This window comes from Cucurbitaria berberidis (assembly GCF_010015615.1).
Source record: "Cucurbitaria berberidis CBS 394.84 unplaced genomic scaffold K460scaffold_2, whole genome shotgun sequence".
Lineage (NCBI taxonomy): Eukaryota > Fungi > Ascomycota > Dothideomycetes > Pleosporales > Cucurbitariaceae > Cucurbitaria > Cucurbitaria berberidis.
In genome coordinates, this window is record NW_024468936.1 from 2,507,543 (window position 1) to 2,527,656 (window position 20,114).

Sequence of the window (20,114 nt, forward strand, 5' to 3'; positions counted from 1 at the left end):
ATCTAATTTATTGCATGCGATTCCTTGCACCTGGAAGACTTTCTTCGGGCGCTCTACCTGCTCTGGTTGGCACATGGCACAACCCCGCCCATGAACCGTAGTTCGCAGTGCTTTAGACGTTGTCTCAGGGCTCACGCAACCACAATCATAGTCTCAACATTTAACCAATGCAGACCCCAGCATCAAACATCACAGTATCCGTAACCCATGGAGAGCCGAGTATAGTCAATAAACTTATGATGATTATTTGCTCGACTCACACGACTCCTCTAGTATTGGTAGTTGACCTGGAACTTGAAAGACAATAATCGGGGATTGATCTACCTACGAACATACGACATCATGTCAACCAGAGAGTTGATATGGGCCGGACTGGCCCAGGTCCCCGGGCTCATTGCACACCTCAAAGAACGTACATGACCCAAAAATCGTACTTCCGTGGCGGCCTTCCTACACATTCTGAATTATAACTCAATGCCACCTTCCTTCTGCACTTCAGTAACGAGGATCTGTCGAATTCAATCGCACAATGCATTCTCATTCTCCCAGTTGGTTCGTTCTCTCCTCTAAGGGAGCGGCAGATATCCGCTATACAGCCCTCATTCCAGCTGTGGTCTCCACTATATTCGCTTTTTCCATGGTGGTTCTTCGTTGGTACAGCCGGATTCACTGCTCATCAGGTAGCATTAAAGCTGAGGACTACTTTGTAACGGCCGCCTTGGTAAGTACAGACTAGGAAGTTACGACGAGGCTGACTATCGAAGTTGCTGTCCATTGGCATGACAGGGGTGGTTGGGGGAGGTATTCCATCTTACCTTATTACCATTGACAAGCGGACTGACTGCCCTTTAGAATTTAACATTGATGCCGGGAAACTAAGACAGAAGGCCATGCTGACCCCGCTTCCCGTCATGCTAAAGGTGTGTGCACCCTACATACTTCCCACTACTCTACTCACTCGTGCCAGCTTGTCTTCACACAATCAATACTCTACCACCTCTCGATCAACCTCGTGAAGGTTTCTTTCACGCTACAGTACATCCGGCTGTTTTCCGTCATCCCGGAGGTCGTTTACTGCTGCTACGCCCTCCTTGTCCTCATCTTTGGAGTAGCGGCAGGTGGCGTCTTTGGCATCATCTTCCTTTGCAAGCCGGTGCAGAGCTATTGGAACATCACAGTGTCGGGCACCTGTATAGATGCGGAGGATCTATTATGGGCGACGAGTATCATCGGCATCATCCTTGATTGTGCTATCTGGCTACTACCAATCCCTGTGATAGGACGCTTGAGACTTCCGAGGCGACAGAAAATGAGCTTGCTTGTCGTATTTGGACTGGGCGGGTTGTGAGACAAACTCCCCGAACAAGTCTTTGAGATACATGCTGATCAAGATGGTGTAGTGTGTGCATCGTTAGCATACTCCGACTAGTGCTTGTGCACGATGCCGCGCATCGATTTCAATACACAAGTAAGCTCCCGTGTACCTTCCTATCGCACGTAGACTCACCAGCGCCCTATAGAATCAGGCACCTACGCCATCGTCTTTTCCACAATCGAGTTGAACATCTCGATCATATGCGCTTCCCTACTCGTCATGAAACCACTCTTTGTGCGCTTCCTCCCTTCTATCGTCTCCGAACAACATGATTCTGCGAGAGAGGATCGACGGCTGTGGAGAGGAATGACTGGGCTTGATCTTCTTGATGGGCTGGCATTGGATGAGGAGGAGAAAGACGAGAATGATGGGAGGAGGGACACGGCGATTGGCATGGGTAGGATTTATGAGAGGAGTGATACGCCTGATAATGCATGGGATTCGTGGAGGAGACTCGAGAGTCGTTGATGGTGCTGCCTTCCTTGACACCCTGGACTCATTTGTTGATTTAAACTAGGTTGAGATGCCTATAGATGTTAAGGATTTTAAAGACGTTGATTGCCGATAGGTGCATTCTTGAGGTTCGTGAGGTGGCGTGCAAAATTGAACCCCCATTAAGCATGCGTGCTTTTGAAGACCATCTGCGCTCATTTCTCAAACCGAATGAATGGTAATAGAGATAGTTCATGCCTAAGTTTACGAGGCAGGCCTGGTATGCGTGATGTAAGTGTCTTGGTGTTGAAACTGAACTGATGATTTATCTCTCCAAAACTCTCGCCCCTTGCGAACTTCGACGCGTCTGCTTTTCTAGCTCTAGATACACGGGGACAAGATGCCCTCACACAGTGTCCATTTCTGTTTTAAGACGTGAGTTACGCCGGGGTATAACGGCAGCAGACTCATCAGTAGTTATCAAGAGCAGAAAATTAATATTTAGTACTATAAAGTACTTTTATAAAACTAGTAATAGCTTAAACTAGGGCGTAGGCGCTTTAGATATCCTCTTAATAATAACGCGCGTGGCCACGATTCTGTAGAAAGATATAATAAAGATTAGGCTGGTAAATGGGTATAGGCTAGGTTAGGGTTAGGTCTTATATAATCAGGGTTAGGTTAAGGTAGGACTAGAGGTACCTAATATATATAAAAATAATATAGCTTTATTACAGCTAATTATTACAGTATAATATAATTAACCCTAGTTAAAATAGTAACTTTAATTTAACTTTAACCTAAGCTCCTACTACCCTAATCTAACTTATACCCTAAGCTTTTACTATTCTTACTAATTTTTAACTTAAAGTCTGTGCGACTATAACTAAACGTATACCCAGTACTGGGTACCTCAGACCTATTTACCAGCCTAATAAAGATTGCGTATAAAACGGGAAAGGTTAAAGAGAGCAATCGAACTAAACAATAGAATGGGGGCTTATAAGGTGGGACTAATGACGAGATGATGGAATTTGCTTGCAAAGCTTCCCCCTTTCATACAGCATTTTCGTCGTAGATGCTCCTGGCTGCAACAGGCAGACACAGCGCTTAGAGTGATTCTTAGAAGAATTTCCAAAGCGCCTAGAGAATAGTCCAATTCCTCTCGGCGTCAAATAGGCTGTGGTTGTTATCCAATCCTGCTCTATGTAGCTAATGAAGCCTGACGCTGGAGTCCGCCGCAAACGTGCGCCTTGAGCTGCGGCTGCGAAGCAGCGTTGTCTCGACGGAGCAGCCCAGCCACCCAGCGCTTGGCGTAACGGCTGCGCCGCATATTTTTCGGCGTCGCCCTTTGCATTTTCAGAGCGCTTAGAAGCTACAGTAATCGGGGCCGCTCTCAGATGTGAAAAAAGCAGTGTTTGATCCTTCAGATGAGGCGTGAGACACCGGGAGAAATCTGATTTAGCCCCAAACAACGTATTGATTGTCCACGAGACTTCACTGTCGTTTTTCTGCATACTCGACCTATCCTGGAAGAATCAATGTAATCACAAACATCTCCGCACTCAAAGTACTTTCACAGAACCAGCGATAGCTCAACTAGGGCGTAGGCGCTTTGAAAATCCTCTTCCATCTGCAGAAAATTTGTCAACTTGCCGAAATGTCTGCGCTCTACAGGCTTGGTCAAGTTTTAAAGGGCAGTCTTGGAGAGTATGTGATCTCCAAACAAGTCCATGATACGGTTTGGTTTGCACTGTGAGTCTGCCTGTGGAGGTTGAGCTCCGGGTTCAGAAGGCTAACACCAGGACAGGAACCATTCCAGCCAAGAGCAGGTTGTGATCAAAGCAGTCCCAAACCATTACAGGGTTCAACATGAACGCGACCTTTTAAGACAATTTAAAGGGAAAGTTCAACACCTCAGGCCAATAATCGACGAGATTCGTGATCCCGCCGAACCATTAGCCATCGCGTTAAGGCATCTCGATGACGATCTCTATACAGCGTCAAAACAAAAGATGCTTAATCGGAAAGAGCTCAAATACGTCTCTAAACGAATACTAGAGTCACTGAAAGCGCTACATCAAGAGGGTTTTGTGCATACTGGCAAGTTTTACTGAGATCTTTGCGTAGTTCTGTCAACTGACATCGGGATCAGATGTCAAGTTGGACAACATTCTTGTCAACTACGGAACGGATGATGCAGATAACCGCTTTTCAGCTGTGGAACTCAGTGATTTAGGCTCTTGCTCTCAGGTAGACTCCAAGTTTGCCAAAGAATGCTATAGCATAGGCGCTCCGCTTTGGAGAAGCCCTGAGGTTCTGGTCGGCTTGCCATGGAATACTGCGACTGACATCTGGTCCTTTGGACTCTGCGTATGTAATCTTTACTCTTTCAGTAGCTGGAGGTTTTCTCTTTTCCACCAAGAGCTAATTGTTCTCTATCATTTAGCTGATCTCGCTGATATATGGAGGCGAATGGCATATCCTACGGCCCAAGGTGTCGTACGACCATGAAGACTTTGACTGGCTCATTCTAGTCAACATGTTCAAATGGTTCGGACCTATCCCAGCCAAGTATCAAGACCTTATCGGCAACAATGAAGATTCAGATTCGGATAAAATAATTCAGGCTCTTTTCAATACGGTCCCAAAGGACGACCGAGGTTCGTTCAATAGAGCCTCTCTAAACGAGATCCGTATCCAAGACCGAGACCTCATTCTCAAGATCATGAAGATGGATCCTCGAGACAGACCAACTGCGGAAGAGTTGTTACAAGACCCTTGGTTCGAGCTGATTGAGGAGGCTGGCGTTTGGGATACGTTCAACAAGGATGTATGATGCTGCATTGGAATACTTACTTATATGACTGGAGCCTGCATGCAGACTATCAATATCTCTACACAGGTTCCAGTTCTCACGCATGCTCCAAAGGGGGCTATGTTAGAGGAACTAACATGAGGTCACGTGACTAAAGCTCGTTCTTGGCAGAATGAGCTCCCATGTAAATACATACGGCTGGTACGCTCACTGATTGAACTCCTCGTAGTTCAACTACTATTCTCACATAGTCTTTGGAATCAAGCTCTCTTGACTATGATACAAGAATCCCCTCTTACTTTGTTGTGAGTCTCTGTTCAAGTACCACTTACTACGCTAGGAAGGCCACTTCTTGTAGTCGAGAACCTCTCTCAACCCTGCTTTATTCCTAACAATCACATCCTCTCTGCCCGTCTATAAGCAGCCTGAGGTGATAAACAATGGCAAAAGCCCTGGGCTTGATACCTCATAGAAATTCCCGTCTCCATTCTCGTAGGCATTTGAGTGTGCGTCATCTAGAAAGCATATGAGGGTTGACAGGCATCATGGGGAGCTTGGGGCATGACCCCCACCAGATTAGCGCAAGTGGAGCTTAGCTTGCACAACATCGACCTCAACCTGCACCAACGTTCATTGAATGCATGTCGGCCTGCGTCCACGATTGAGAAACCGACCATCGCTCCTCGACCTCATCCATAAGAAGAATATCGACCAGATTTCGACGGCTTTAGAGCGCATACCCATACTCGAAGACGACGTCGAGCCACACCGCGTCCCGCTGCCTACGAGCCCGCTGCTACCACCGCAAAGCGAGGTTGCCAGCCAGCCCCCGGCGCCGCCCATCGCACTATCGAAAGATTGCGACAACATCGAGAAGGAGACTCCAGTAGCAAAGATGCCTCCTGTAAGCTTGCCAGGTGGAGGGATGAATTGGCCGCAGGCAGCTAACCAACGCGGCGACAGAAACAGCAGAAGAAGCAGGAGCCGAAGAAGGAGCAGAACGAGGAAGCTGAAGAGCATGGTGCGTTAAAACTCTACGCACATAACGAAACGCCTTGAGAATTGATGCTGACCCTTTGCAGGCGCCGTCTACTCCATCTCCGGGTACGTCACCGCATCGCAAAGTCGAGGCCACATACTAATCGACCCAGTCCTGTCATCGTAGCCGAGAACATGATCGGATGTGCTATGTACGAGCTTGTAGGTACAAACCTGAAGCTAGTGTGAATGGTAACTAACGACCCTAGGTCCGTGTTGGTCATGATAACTTGGTAGGAGAAGTTATTCGCATTGACGCCGACAAGGCCACCATTCAGGTCTACGAGGAGACTGGTAGGCTCTATGCAAATAGTTTTGAGAGAAAATGCTGATATGAAACAGCTGGTCTCACGGTCGGCGACCCTGTCTTCAGGTCCGGACAGCCTTTGTCTGTCGAACTCGGCCCCGGTCTTATGGAGACCATCTACGACGGTATCCAGCGTCCACTCAAGGGCATTGCGGACCATTCGAACAGCATCTACATCCCCCGCGGAATCAACCTGCCCGCTCTCGACCGTAAGAAGAAGTGGGACTTCACACCAGGCAAGCTGAAGGTGGGCGACCACATCACTGGAGGCGACGTCTTTGGTAGCGTCTTCGAGAACAGTCTTCTCAGCGACCACAAGATATTGCTTCCGCCGCGTGCGAAGGGTACCATCACCCGCATCGCAGACAAGGGCAGCTACACTGTGGACGAGAAGATTTTGGAACTCGACTTCAACGGTACCAAGACGGAGTTTAGCATGATGCACAGATGGCCCGTCCGAGTGCCCCGTCCCTCCAACGAGAAGCTGTCCTCCGACCAACCGCTTATTGTCGGCCAACGTGTCCTCGATTCTCTGTTCCCTAGTGTCCAGGGTGGCACCGTGTGCATTCCTGGTGCTTTCGGATGCGGCAAGACTGTCATTTCCCAGTCACTGTCCAAGTTCTCCAACAGCGATATTATTGTCTACGTTGGATGTGAGTGTAATCTATACAAAACGTATATGAGCGTAGACTGACGTCATACCTTTAGGCGGTGAGCGTGGTAATGAGATGGCTGAAGTCTTGATGGATTTCCCAGAGGTATGAAGACCGTTTTAAAATATGGTGCACTGCTAACTAGCTACAGCTCACGATTGATGTCAACGGCAAGAAGGAGCCCATCATGAAGCGCACGACGCTTATTGCAAACACATCCAACATGCCTGTAGCTGCGCGAGAAGCCTCTATCTACACGGGAATTACGGTAGCTGAATATTTTCGCGATCAAGGCAAGGATGTCGCCATGATGGCCGACTCTTCGTCTCGATGGGCTGAGGCTCTTCGTGAGATTTCTGGCCGTCTTGGAGAGATGCCTGCTGATCAGGGTTTCCCTGCGTACTTGGGTGCTAAGCTTGCGTCTTTCTACGAGCGTGCCGGTCGTGTCCAGGCTTTGGGTAGCCCAGAGCGATATGGCAGTGTATCCATCGTTGGTGCTGTCAGTCCCCCGGGTGGTGATTTCTCGGATCCTGTCACTACCAGTACGCTCAACATCGTGCAAGTCTTTTGGGGTCTCGACAAGAAGCTTGCTCAGCGGAAGCATTTCCCGTCGGTCAACACATCGATCAGTTACAGCAAGTACACGACACCGCTCGACAAGTACTATGCCAAGAACAACCCCGACTTCCCGCGTCTGCGCGACCGCATCAAGGAGTTGCTCACCACCTCGGACGATCTCGACCAGGTCGTGCAGCTCGTCGGTAAATCCGCCCTGGGTGACTCTGACAAGATTACGCTTGACGTAGCAACTCTCTTGAAGGAGGACTTCCTGCAACAAAACGGTTACTCAGATTACGACCAGTTCTGCCCACTGTGGAAGACTGAATGGATGATGAAGAACATGATGGCCTTCCACGACGAGGCACAAAAGGCCGTTTCGCAGGGACACAGCTGGCCCAAGATCAGGGACTCGACCTCAGAGATCCAGAGCCAGCTCCGCTCCATGAAGTTCGAGCTGCCTAGCGAAGGCGAGGAGAAGGTCACCAAGAAGGTAAGCTGTAATGGCTTTTAATTTTACGCGGATCTTGCGCTAACGAACACAGTATGAGGAGCTCCTGCAGAAGATGACGGAGAAGTTTGCGTCGGTTGTGGACGAGTAGGTGCACGTTGTTGAAAGTGGTGTTACATAGCGTGTCTGTCTCGTATATCTTGCATGAACATAGAATGTGAATTATCAAAGTACAAATGTTGATGCCTGGCTCCGATGACGACGCATGTTCGCGTCCTGTGACCGCAGTCGCTCGTCAGATGCTTCATTATGCGCCTCTGGGCCTGGAAAACAAACATGCTGTATCATTTGCAGGCTATTCTTCTGTTCGCAGACACCAGAGTAGAATCTACTAATTCACGCTCGAAGAGTTCACCAGAAAGTGTTGCGTAACCCGAATCGGCCGTTTCCAGTTTCGCCACAGACGTCGTGTTGTGGCGGTGCTCGAGCTTGGGCTACAACGCATCTGCAACAACTACACATTGCTCAACAAGGCCCCAGTCGATGCAACACATTCGCCTTCCACACCTTGAATAATACTCCCTCTCCCTTTAGATTGTCGGCAAACAATAAACGCACCTTATCGACTGCACCCTCTACCTCGCCTGCTATGGCGACGAATCCGAATGCGTACGCACATGTTCCAGATAGCCCCTCGCAGAGCAGAAAGCTAACAGAAGCTACAGCATCAACGTCAACGACCCGGGCCTGATTACCCTCGTGAACAAACTTCAGGATGTCTTCACTACAGTAGGAGTATGTTGTCGCTCCAACCCGTCGCTGCCCAATTGTCGCATGCACACTCTCGAGGAACAACTGCTGATGCCCACGTCAGGTTCAAAACCCTATAGATCTGCCGCAAATCGCCGTCGTAGGATCGCAATCGAGCGGAAAGAGTTCAGTACTAGAGAACATTGTCGGGCGAGACTTGTGAGTGCCTACGGTCGCCGCTCCCCAATACGTAGCTAGTATGCTAACAACGTGGACCCGCAGCTTGCCTCGAGGAACAGGTATCGTCACTCGAAGACCACTCATTCTCCAGCTGATCAACCGCGCCGCGGGGACACAAACAAATGGCGTGAGCGACGAGGTCAAGGCAGATGGACAGAACAACGCGGATGAGTGGGGCGAGTTCCTGCATATCCCAGGCCAGAAGTTCCACGACTTCCAGAAGATAAGGGAGGAGATTGTGCGCGAGACAGAATCCAAGACTGGTCGCAATGCGGGTATCTCGCCAGCGCCCATCAACCTGCGGATATACTCGCCGAATGTCTTGACTTTGACGCTTGTCGATCTACCGGGTCTGACCAAAGTGCCTGTAGGAGACCAGCCGAGGGATATCGAGAGGCAGATTCGAGAGATGGTTCTCAAGCAGATCAGCAAGTCCAACGCCATCATTCTGGCCGTCACTGCCGCGAATACGGATTTGGCCAACTCGGATGGTTTGAAGCTGGCGCGAGAGGTCGACCCAGAAGGACAACGGACAATTGGTGTCTTGACAAAGGTCGATCTGATGGACGACGGAACCGATGTCGTGGACATCCTTGCTGGTCGCATCATTCCGCTGCGATTGGGCTACGTTCCCGTTGTAAACCGAGGGCAGAGGGATATCGAGAATAAGAAGGCCATCTCCTACGCACTCGAGCACGAGAGGCAGTTCTTCGAGAACCACAAGGCGTACAGGAACAAAGCCGCGTACTGTGGTACACCGTATCTGGCTCGCAAGCTGAATTTGGTAAGTGTTTACGGCTAAGAGCTGAGAGTATAGCACTAACAACTATAGATCCTCATGATGCACATCAAGCAAACACTACCCGACATCAAAGCGCGCATCGCATCATCTCTCCAGAAATATCAAGCCGAGCTCCTTTCGCTAGGAAACTCGATGCTTAGCGACAGCTCCAACATTGTTCTCAACATGATCACCGAGTTCACCAACGAGTACAGGGGCGTTCTTGAGGGCAACAACCAGGAATTGTCCGCGATAGAGCTGTCTGGTGGTGCTCGTATTTCCTTCGTTTATCACGAGTTGTACGCGAACGGTGTCAAAGCTGTCGATCCATTCGACCAGGTCAAGGACGTCGATATTCGGACTGTTCTCTACAATTCCTCTGGTTCATCGCCAGCGCTGTTTGTTGGTACCACCGCCTTCGAACTCATCGTCAAGCAACAGATCAAGCGACTAGAAGACCCCAGCATCAAGTGTGTAAGCTTGGTGTATGACGAATTGATCCGCATCCTCGGCCAGCTTCTCAGCAAGAACTCATTCAGACGGTACCCAGCACTCAAGGAGAAGCTACATGCGGTCGTTGTTCATTTCTTCAAGAAGGCCATGGACCCGACGAACAAGCTTGTGAAAGACCTCGTCGCCATGGAGTCGTGCTACATCAACACGGGTCATCCAGACTTCATTAACGGTTCTCGCGCCATGGCGATCGTGCACGAGCGACACAACAGCGCCAAACCTCAACAAGTAGATCCAAAGACTGGAAAGCCGCTTCCACCAAGTGTGCCACCGCGGTCGATATCACCCACGCTGAATCCCGATGACGGCGCTGGATTCTTCGGCTCTTTCTTCGCCAGTAAGAATAAGAAGAAGATGGCTGCTATGGAGCCCCCGCCATCCACACTAAAGGCCTCCGGTACACTTTCGGAGAAAGAAGCACAAGAGGTCGAAGTGATTAGTAAGTACCTTCTATGATATATGGCATATGCGGCAAGCTAACAAAGCGCTAGAACTCTTGATCACATCATACTTCAACATCGTCCGCCGGACCATGATCGACATGGTTCCCAAGGCCATCATGTTGAACCTAGTGTCATGGACAAAGGAGAACATGCAAGGCGAGCTCCTCACCAACATGTACAAGACAGATGAGCTTGATGAGTTGCTTAAAGAGTCGGAGTACACGGTCAGGAGGCGGAAGGACTGCCAGCAGATGGTGGAGAGCTTGTCGAAGGCGCAAGAAATTGTCAACCAGGTGCAGTAATTTGGAAGTGGACGGCGGATTAGTCTCGTCTTGTGTCTGCGATCGGCATTCTATGTAGGGTGTTTGGGCACTAGAATTTTTCTTGGGCTGATCTCTATGCATAGCTGATGTATGAGATATGTTACCAGTGGAGTCGCGCAATGTATTATGCTTGAATCCGTTTCGGTTATATCATATATATGCTGCAATGCAAACAGGTCAAACATAAGCTACCCCAGCCCTAGCTCTCCACACCTCGGCATCGTCAGCTCCTTCCCCGCGGGAGTCCTTAGCCGGTTCACAACCAACAATGTCTACGTCGAGCATGTCTATATTTCTACCTTTCATGCCGTTGTTCTCTAACTTCCGATTCCCTGAACGGCCAAAGTAGTCTAGTTACAATTTTGGGGACAGAATGACAGCCCATCAACCGCCTCCGCTTACAGGCATACGCGTGCTAGAATTCGCGGGACTGGCACCAGGTTCGTCTAGAAATACACTCCACAGACAACTATAAAATAATTGAATCTGACAAAAACTCACAGGACCCTTCGCAGGCCTCCTCCTCGCCGACTATGGCGCAACCGTGCTCCGACTCGACCGCGCTGCAGCAGGCCTTACCAGCGACCAACTCACACGGCGCAAGACGTCGATATGCGTGAACCTCAAGTCTCCCTCAGGCCTTGCGCTCATTAAGAAACTCATCCCAAAGGTGGACGTGCTCATCGACCCGTTTCGCCCAGGCGTGTTGGAAAAGGCCGGTCTGAGTCCAGAGGAAGTACTACTCAAACTCAACCCGCGCCTCATAGTAGCGCGCATGACGGGTTTCCGGCGCGACGGGAAATACAGCCACATGGCTGGGCATGACATCAACTACATTGCGGTATCAGGCGTCCTATCGCTATTTGGACGGCAAGGCGAGAAGCCGTATCCGCCTGGCAATGTAGTGGGAGATTTCGCGGGCGGCGGGGCTATGTGTTTCCTGGGCATATTGCTTGCCCTGCTGGCGCGAGAGAAGAGTGGGGTTGGACAGGTTGTCGAGGCGAACATGGTGGATGGGAGTGCAGTTTTGGCTACGATGCCGCGATTGGGGAAGAAGACGCAGGTTTGGGGTGGAGATAGGGGGACGAATATGCTAGATGGCGGGGCGCCATATTACGATACGTATGAGACCAAGGAGGGGAGATTTGTGGCTGTGTACGTCTGTTCATTTGTCTTTATCGAAGTATCTTCGTACTAATCCCCACACGCAGGGGCGCCATTGAGCCGCAATTCTACGCCGCCCTCCTCAAGGGCCTCCAACTCACGCCCTCTGACCTCCCAGGCGACCGCGACAACAAAGCTGATTGGCCCAAGCTAAAAGCCTTCTTCACCACAGTCTTCAAGACCAAGACGCGCGCGGAGTGGGAGCAAATCTTTGACGGCACAGATGCATGCTGCACCCCTGTCTTCACACAGGCTGATCTTGAGGCCCAGGGTTTCGAGCAGCGGCCTGCTGTTACGCTGAGGGATACGCCAGGACTTGCTATTGCTGAGGGGGGAGAAGGGCGGCCGGCTGCTGTTGGGCAGGGGAAAGGCTACGAGGGCAGTGGGTGGGTGGAGAAAGGGTTGGTGCCAGGGGAGGGAGGGAAAGATACCCTTGCGCTGTGGACGGGGTGGGCCGAGGGGAGGCAGTATGTAGAAGAGGGAGGAGGACTGGTGTGGAAAGATGGTGCCAAGTTATAGACGAAATAGCTCTGAGTTCGGCAAAGAAGTTATGCACTTGTATTGTGTTTCGCCCGAACTATGCCTTCCAGGTCCAAATATACATATTTATACAACAAGCACTGTCAGCCCGCCTAGTTCCTCTGTTTCCTTGCCTTGGGCTTAGCAGTCTTCTTGCCGGCATTCCTCAACTTCTTCCTCTCCACGTTCGCCTCGATCCTAGCATTGCTCTTCCGCCACGCCGTCCATCGGTCGCCCGGTACAAACTCCTTGACCTGCACATTGGCTCGCTCTGCCGCACGCCCAATCTGCCAATTAGCCTCGCGGTATGCGTAGCCCTTACCCCTTGTTAGAGTGAGAGATTTGCGGGTTGATTCACGCGGTGTGTCGGCGCGAGCAGCCGTGTCAACGGGAAGGTCTGCGACTATGACATCGGCGGCGGGAGTGGAGGATGATGTAGGGGCAGTGACGGGGACGGCGAGCATGTTGAGGCGGCGCCGTCGCACAGCATTTGGTGGGTAAGGAAGGGTGTGCTCCTTCTCGAGTGCCACGCCAATGTATTGACGCTTGGGGTGTTTCCGGGGATCACGGTAGTAGCGGACGTATCCAGACTCGGTGGCGAAGACGCAGTGGTCGCGGCCAAACTTGCAGTTCTCACCAGGGAACCACGCCGTGCCGCGCTGGCGGAAGATGATGTTTCCTGGTATCACGAATTCTCCTGTTGCAATCGTTAGTTGCTGGTCTTTTCATAGTTGCTGGTGTATCGGATCATATACCTCCACTCTTCTTTGCTCCTAACCGTTTACCCGGTCCATCTTTTGCTCCGTTGGCTCGTCCTTGGGCCTGATGCGCTGAATGTCTTACGAAGGAGAGGGTGGGGACGGTCGGTGTTGCGGAGCCATTGGCGGAGCGGAGGGCGTCGAGAACGCGGGTCGAGGGGGCGATGAAGGTCGAAGATGTCGCTATAGATGCGCGGACGGGCGCAAATATCCGTGGGAGCAACATTGCTGCTGTGATGAGGGTGGGCAATGTCGTCGTTGCTCTCTCGCGACTTTTCGACATGCTTGTCCGGCGCTCCTCGGTCTAGCCCGTTATGGGCATTAGTGGCTTTCCTCCAGAAGCTCCCTCTCAGTCTGCTTGGAACACCTGCATGCTCTAGCAGAACCGCCTTCTCGCGACTACATGTAATAATACCGGGTACACTCTAAATTATCTTTGAAAGTCGTAAACAAGTGCTACTGACGGCCAAGTGTGCCATCCGAGGACGAATGGCCAAAGCTAGTTCTCTGCCGCTGCCTGCGCTGACCGGTCTAGATGAGCTTGCCATTATTTACCTTCATAATGCCTGCTACTTCCGTGGGAGGAATATGACGCTTCCTATCGCTATCCCCTAAGACGTGGCAAAATTTGTTGCCGCTTATCACTGCTCTGGGCCAGTCATTAGGGTCTGGTTTTGCTCTGCCACTATCGTTCGCATCTATTCTTAGTCTGGGTTCTTACAGAAGAGCTCAAAACTGATGCAATACTACATATACGCATCCAGCAATGCCTCCTGCTCTCAGGCCGCGAAACATCAAGGGTAGGGCCCAATGCTCTGCGCCATCAACTATCGAAACACCAAACCTGAGCGACGTCCCTAAGGAGGAACCCTCGGCTATCGATCGAAAGCCTCCCGTCTACACAATCGACTTGTCACTACCACCATCGCAGCGTTATGCACACGTCGCTCACGATTTCAAGTCTACCGTTGGCGAGCTGGCACAGCTCTTCGATGATGTTCTTGACCCTATCAGACCGTCCATGGTGCCCCGGTGCTTCTTTCATTTCCTTGCCTGGGTCTTCTTGCGACGAATTTTCAGCAAGGAGCAGACCAAGGAGCTCAGGGGCATGAGCAAAGTTCTTGGCGTACCAATGTACCTACTTGTCGCCTACAACGTCTTCTTGGACCTTCTCATGGGCTGTACTAGTGGTGGTGTACTTGTAAAGGACCACGCCTTTTCAAAATCAAGCATGATGCATTTTCGGACGCTGGACTGGGGCATGCCTATATTGCGGAACGCCATCGTCCAGTATGACTTCGTCGAGCAACTAGACGGCAAGGTCATAGCGACAACTATTGGCTACGTCGGTTTTGTTGGAGTGCTTACCGGTGTCAAGCGAGATCTCAGTGTGTCACTAAACTTCAGGCCGTATCACAATCACCCTGGGTGGACTATCGGGAATTTCCTGTACTACTGGCATCTTTTGCTAGTACTCTTGGGCTTCAGACCGAGTATATCTACCATACTGAGAGGCTTTCTAATTCCTGAAACGGTACCCATCAAGCAAGACGGACCTACCCATAACGACAGCGCAATCTCGTTCCAGCTCGCGGCACGGCCACCGTTCTCCTTATCAGACCCTAATTCTAACCTGCAAAACATGCTCACCACAGCTGCATACCTCATCTTCTGCACGGGCGAAGAAACCCTCATCCTCGAGAAAGACCTGCACACTGCGCGGATCTCGCGATCTTTCGCATTCATCACCGTCACCAACCACGACACGTCTTACGAAGCCAGCTCACACGCACAGTCCCAACACGCAGCCCACACTCAAACCAAACAACCATTCCTTGGTATCGGCATGCAGGATCTCATCGACGAAAGTATCCACAGGAAGGCGTGTTTGGTGCAGAAGTGGGAGGCACATCAGCAACGACAAAAGCGGATTTTTGTGCGGGATGATGTGCACCCCGATGCGAGACGGATGGGTGAGGCCACAGCGGTGGGAATTCGGGTACAGAAGTTGAAGAAATGGATGTTGGAGTATCCGGTTTCTAATGAGGAGACGCATTTTGTGTGCATCATGGATCCGGACGAGGGCGTGGTCAAGTGGGTAAGATGCTTCGAGGAAGGGGATATCGAAGGAGAGAATGAAAGCGATCTGTAGGTGACAGGTTGCATGTAGATATTCAGTTGTTGAATGGGAACTTGAGCCCCATGAGGTGCTTAACTGGCCGTATAGGTTAATGTGGAATTGCTTGACATTGTCACGTTCCCTGTCTGTTTGTTACTATGCATATATCTTAGGTTCAAATACGAAGAGAGGGACCTTAGAATAATGATAGAATATAAGAGCCGCTATTACAACACTTTTTTCTTCGCGGGCCACCATCAAGACGAGAAAAGCTACGAATGACGCACTAGTCTTCCAGCCTGATATCAAGCGAGATCCACCTCGCGCCCCCTCCGTCTCAGAATAACCTGAATGCAATCCACCTTCGCCATGCCATCCTGACCTTGCACCAGCTGTTCCATATCTTTAGCAGCCCACACGTCCTCGATATCCCTCATGACGCGCTTCAAACTAGGAAACTGCTTCGTAGTGTACATGTCTCCGAAGCGAGCACGAACGAACTGACGTTGTGCATTGTCGACCGCCTCGCACCCAGCTGTGAACAACGGCCAGATATGGGCCGTGGTAAGCGGCGACCGGACGTCTACTTGCTCGATGTAGCTGAGACAGCGCTGCACGTGATCCACGCTGATGGGGTTGGGGGCGCCGATATCGAGCCAGGTGCGGTAGAGATAGATGAATGCGGCATGTCGGTAGGCCTCGGCTGTGTTTCGAACATCGGTCTCGTTGCTTAGTCCGTTGTGATTCGACGTCTTGAAATCCATATTTAATAATATTTGTTGGAGGACTCTCCCTGTTGCATCTTCTTCCTCGGATAGTGCCGTTTCTGTCGATTCCATTCTGCGTCGCTTGATGGTTTGTTGTAGCTCGCTGATACGCGCAACAACTAAGAGTACGTTGGCGATGCTCTCCATGTCTTTCTCGCCCTCGAGTGCTGTGAAGTCGGTTGCATGGTCCACTAATGGTCGCGCCCCTCTTGAGACAGATGACAGTATGTCGTGGTACGCGAACAGACTCATCAGAAAACGGGCACTGGATGAAGCGGCCCAGTCCTCCTCTTTATGACAGGCTACCATCGCTTTGGCCCCCATCAAATGGTTTGCGACGTTGGCTTCGTCATCAACGCCAAAGAGTCGTGAAGATACTTGCATCATCATGACAGTCGCAAATGCGGGCTCATGGTTTCTATCGCCAGGCTCTTGAATGATCTGCTGAAGCTCGCGGATAGCATCTCGCTGATGGCGGTAGGCTTGTAAGCGTAAAGATGAGTTGTTCGATAGTGATCCAAGATGGTTCGCTGCCATGGACAAGATCGTTGATCTCAGCGCCGCAGAGTCGTAGGCCATAGATGTCAAATGGAGCTGGAATGGCGTGGAGTTTGCGTTTCTTGGAGCAACCGATATTAGCGTAGAGAGATGGTCTATCCAGTGATGGAAGAGATATCTATCCCCTGGTGACAAGTCCGACGATGGGCCAGGGGAGACAGCTGGCAGCAGAGGCATGCTTTTGGTGGATTCGGGCGAAGAGAACGCGTTCTCGGGACTAGATAGTGAAAACGGCGTCGAGAAGCGGCTGACCATGGAGCCTGGGGTTGACATTGAGACCGAGAGCTGGTCGACAGACCTTTTCCTGGTAGATTTTCGAGATAGTTTTGCCGGTGTGCTGGTGCCATCTTGCCATTTGAGCTTGACGCCGTACCCTTTACAAATGATCTTCAGTCTGGTGCAACGGCTGCAAAAGGGTTTCTGTTCGTCGCATTTATATCCCGCTTCCCTGCAGGTCCAGCATCCCGTTCGCGTCCTCTTGTGTGTCGCCATCTATGCGAATCAAGCATCTTAGGATCGCTGAAAACACCACATGCACTTTGTCATTGGTGAAACTCTGGATAAGCGTAGTTCTTGGGGCCTTAATAACGAGGGTGAGTACGTTATGTTGGTCGTTCACTACATCTAACGTAGAGAAGTCCAGAGATCAGATGACAAAAGTGGCAAAGTGGATATGCGCTAGCTGCTGCCTCGGGAACAGCCGAAACTCAACACCGTGGTGTTCGAAAGTAGTGATGATAAGGTAGCTAGCTCTACATGACGCAGAAGTCTGATCTGTGGGCCTTTACGTGCGCGTGCTGCATGGTGGTTTTGAAGGATGGATGAAAATCGCATACCACGAGTCAGGCCTGAACCCAATAGCCAGGGCTAAGCCCACGTGCAGCACATGCGTTTCGAATCAGGGCGCTGCTATTTCCTCTGCTCCTTGATGTTGAAGCTGCCAGACCATAAGTTTTAGGTGATGGTGCAGTCCGCTTGTGTTCTCCCAGGAAGAAGACGCATAATCAAGCTTCGACACAGATGCAATGCCTGAAAATCTTATAGCCTCAGGTCTTCGAATTCGCACAATCCTACTGCGGTCGTAAAGACGGCATGACGACAGCAAAAGACCTGGAGAGATCACAAATAGGAAGCTAAAAAAAAGACAGTATGTTTCGCTCATATGACACCGCCTGCGCAACCGAAAAAATGCGCAGCCAGCTCTAATGGAGCACTTGGTTCCTTCTCCGCAACGCTGAATCGCAACCGCCCAATAGGTATACTCGGTGCACATCAATACAAGACGTAGAGATGCACGTGAGATGGGCGGTTGAACTGTCTGATGGTGCGTGAAGAAACAGAAGAGGTTGCGCTTCGCAAAAATCTTATCAAGTAGAGGGCTTGGCGCGCCATTCCGAAAGTGGGTTAGTCATGGAGCAGGGACCGCAGGGCAAATTGACAACATCACCGCGGGAAGCCATCAGAAGATCCATGGGACGGTTTCGCCATCTCGCGCTGAATATCGCACGAATTTGAAATATCTGTTTGTCAGCTCTCGTCTACATAATCTGTGGCGTAATGCTGGGTTTCTTGATTATCTGATAACTTGACGCTAATCGACATTACTAATATACACTCACCTCGCGGAGCACATCAATCGTCCATCCCGGGACGCTCCATCACCGGTCTACGTGAGATTCTAACATATTCTGCCATGGCTTCGCCTTTTTTATGCGACTCCACGCTGCAGGTCCATACTGTCGGTATCGCAGTAGGCCTATTGCATTTAGCCCCCAACGCCGCTCACTAGTATAGCGCCTGGTGCAAGAGCTGAAGATGCCATGGTTTACTAGCATATAAATTAGACGTATAGCTTTGTCTCAAGAGTAACCATAAAAACCCAAATTTACAACATGGATCGCTCAACAAAACGAAACTTCAATTTTGTAAACCTCAAGCACCCCGATGACCTCAAAGATGAAGAGACGCAACTTCGCATACGCCGTCTAGCCATGACAGAGGTTGGCAGAGCGCGAAGAAAACCAAAGACAAAGCGCGAGCGCAACGAGATTGTCCTAGAATTTCACACTCCAGCTGAAGAACGCCTCAAACTTGACCGCTTGGGTGGCGGCCAGCTAGATCCCTTTGGCCCTTATCCAATCGAGCTTGATGCTTCTGCTCGGGAATTGCTGGCAAGCAGTGAGTGCATTTCCCAAAAACAATCAGCACTCGTTCCTGACAAAGTGTAGTTTTTAGTCCAGGTTCCAACCACCCGAGCCAGCTGCGGGCGTCTTGGTGGCCTGTTGGGCTCAGTTGCGCAGCCACCTTTCACAATGTTCTCTCCAACTCTCAAAACTTTCAGCTGCAGAAGCTAAATGGGTTTTTTCCTTCGCAGGATGATGGATTGGCTTTGACACATCACCACAAGGCACTCCGGCATGCTAGCGAAATGATGAAAGACCCAGCCAAACACAAGAGCGACGAAGTTATCGGGACTGTTGCCTCGTTCATGTGCCATCACGTAGGTACCCGTCCCCGTCAAGGTGGTGATAATTGACCATTTGTAGGCTTTATTAGGTAATTTCACCAGTGACGATTGGTACAAACACCGCAATGCCCTTGTAAGGATTGTCGGGCTCAGGGGAGGCTATCATGCCATTGACAAAGACTATCTTCGGATCACAGTGACATGGTATGTCCTCGCCTCGACACATGAATACCAGCCTAGCTGAGATACATTGCTGACCCGTGACCAGGTCCGATCTCATAGGCTGTTTCTCACAGGACGTACCGCCAATAATCCCCCTACCCCATCAATGGGAAGCTGACTCAAAGTCTCCACCGAACTCGCCCCGACCACAACGCCCAATATCATTAGCGTGGAAGCAGCAACTACCAATGCAACTAGACTGGATCTCGATATTCGATGATATCGTGCAGCTCATATCGCTAGATCGCGAGTTCAGCGAGAAGCAGCTAGTCTTAGCAATCACGAGCGGTAGTTGGCTGGAGCCGACCATATACCGCCTCCTTTCAATACGACCGCTACAAAAGGTAAACAATCGTGAACACGTGATTGAAGAAGTGTGCCGGCTCGGCACATTGCTCTTCCTAGCACCATTTTGGAGGATACTAGGACAGTCACCAGTCTGGACAGGAGCCATATCTCGCAACCTGCTGCTTGTCTTGATGAAGAACCTGGTGGAGTGGAACGAGCTCAAGCCGTTGCTCATCTGGGTAGTCTACTTTGCCGCGATTGAGACGAAAGACCTGGGAGAACGAAGTCAGTTCGTCTTCATGTTGGGCGTGCTCACGAGCGGCATGCAGCTGCAGGGGTGGGATGGCACAATGCAGGTTGTCAAGAGCGTTTTGTGGGTCGAGAAGGTGTATGCAGGCACCGACGAGCTGATACGAGACGAGGTCATGCATATCGTCCATCAGAATCCCATAGGTGCTGCTTTGGGAGACATCGCACCGTCGTTTTTGGATGATATTTCAGGCAACGACTAGACCTCTTTTGGAAAGATAGCATCCTTGCCAATACATGTAGCAGCCTTGCAACCCAATG

At 50.6% G+C, this 20,114-nt stretch overlaps 9 protein-coding genes across 9 annotated transcripts; 6 read left to right on the forward strand and 3 right to left on the reverse strand.

Moving 5' to 3' along the window:
• Positions 1 to 529: 529 nt before the first annotated feature.
• K460DRAFT_278077 (uncharacterized protein) lies at positions 530 to 1,843 on the forward strand (the record flags this gene model as incomplete). The annotated part of the gene is made up of 5 exons (XM_040928222.1): positions 530 to 725; positions 853 to 920; positions 968 to 1,344; positions 1,401 to 1,468; positions 1,521 to 1,843. The coding sequence occupies 5 exons, from the start codon at positions 530 to 532 to the stop codon at positions 1,841 to 1,843; spliced, it is 1,032 nt and encodes a 343-aa protein (XP_040790409.1).
• Positions 1,844 to 3,467: 1,624 nt separating this feature from the next.
• On the forward strand, positions 3,468 to 4,646 carry K460DRAFT_374825 (putative serine/threonine protein kinase; the record flags this gene model as incomplete). The annotated part of the gene is made up of 4 exons (XM_040934704.1): positions 3,468 to 3,562; positions 3,630 to 3,910; positions 3,963 to 4,180; positions 4,257 to 4,646. The coding sequence occupies 4 exons, from the start codon at positions 3,468 to 3,470 to the stop codon at positions 4,644 to 4,646; spliced, it is 984 nt and encodes a 327-aa protein (XP_040790410.1).
• A 616-nt stretch (positions 4,647 to 5,262) lies between these two features.
• Positions 5,263 to 10,661, forward strand: K460DRAFT_403166 (V-type ATPase; the record flags this gene model as incomplete). Its single annotated transcript, XM_040936598.1, has 15 exons — positions 5,263 to 5,529; positions 5,589 to 5,646; positions 5,708 to 5,729; positions 5,777 to 5,825; positions 5,873 to 5,957; positions 6,006 to 6,623; positions 6,679 to 6,728; positions 6,775 to 7,674; positions 7,727 to 7,779; positions 8,041 to 8,301; positions 8,358 to 8,427; positions 8,507 to 8,601; positions 8,665 to 9,406; positions 9,455 to 10,355; positions 10,408 to 10,661. The coding sequence occupies 15 exons, from the start codon at positions 5,263 to 5,265 to the stop codon at positions 10,659 to 10,661; spliced, it is 4,425 nt and encodes a 1,474-aa protein (XP_040790411.1).
• A 249-nt stretch (positions 10,662 to 10,910) lies between these two features.
• Positions 10,911 to 12,422, forward strand: K460DRAFT_64714 (alpha-methylacyl-CoA racemase). The gene is made up of 3 exons (XM_040938587.1): positions 10,911 to 11,122; positions 11,198 to 11,837; positions 11,894 to 12,422. Exons 1-3 carry the CDS (start codon positions 11,056 to 11,058, stop codon positions 12,363 to 12,365), a joined length of 1,179 nt encoding a protein of 392 aa, XP_040790412.1. The 5' UTR covers positions 10,911 to 11,055; the 3' UTR covers positions 12,366 to 12,422.
• Positions 12,423 to 12,478: 56 nt separating this feature from the next.
• On the reverse strand, positions 12,479 to 13,349 carry K460DRAFT_276213 (uncharacterized protein; the record flags this gene model as incomplete). Its single annotated transcript, XM_040928095.1, has 2 exons — positions 12,479 to 13,062; positions 13,121 to 13,349. 2 exons carry the CDS (start codon positions 13,347 to 13,349, stop codon positions 12,479 to 12,481), a joined length of 813 nt encoding a protein of 270 aa, XP_040790413.1.
• A 540-nt stretch (positions 13,350 to 13,889) lies between these two features.
• K460DRAFT_277487 (uncharacterized protein) lies at positions 13,890 to 15,275 on the forward strand (the record flags this gene model as incomplete). Its single annotated transcript, XM_040928183.1, has 1 exon — positions 13,890 to 15,275. One exon carries the CDS (start codon positions 13,890 to 13,892, stop codon positions 15,273 to 15,275), a length of 1,386 nt encoding a protein of 461 aa, XP_040790414.1.
• Positions 15,276 to 15,411: 136 nt separating this feature from the next.
• K460DRAFT_64719 (uncharacterized protein) lies at positions 15,412 to 17,262 on the reverse strand. The gene has a single exon (XM_040938589.1). The coding sequence runs from the start codon at positions 17,057 to 17,059 to the stop codon at positions 15,548 to 15,550; it is 1,512 nt and encodes a 503-aa protein (XP_040790415.1). The 5' UTR covers positions 17,060 to 17,262; the 3' UTR covers positions 15,412 to 15,547.
• On the reverse strand, positions 17,263 to 17,886 carry K460DRAFT_64718 (uncharacterized protein). Its single transcript, XM_040938588.1, has one exon. It carries the CDS (start codon positions 17,838 to 17,840, stop codon positions 17,466 to 17,468), a length of 375 nt encoding a protein of 124 aa, XP_040790416.1. The 5' UTR covers positions 17,841 to 17,886; the 3' UTR covers positions 17,263 to 17,465.
• A 573-nt stretch (positions 17,887 to 18,459) lies between these two features.
• On the forward strand, positions 18,460 to 20,056 carry K460DRAFT_384132 (uncharacterized protein; the record flags this gene model as incomplete). Its single annotated transcript, XM_040935484.1, has 4 exons — positions 18,460 to 18,745; positions 18,808 to 19,067; positions 19,114 to 19,238; positions 19,303 to 20,056. 4 exons carry the CDS (start codon positions 18,460 to 18,462, stop codon positions 20,054 to 20,056), a joined length of 1,425 nt encoding a protein of 474 aa, XP_040790417.1.
• Positions 20,057 to 20,114: the final 58 nt, after the last annotated feature.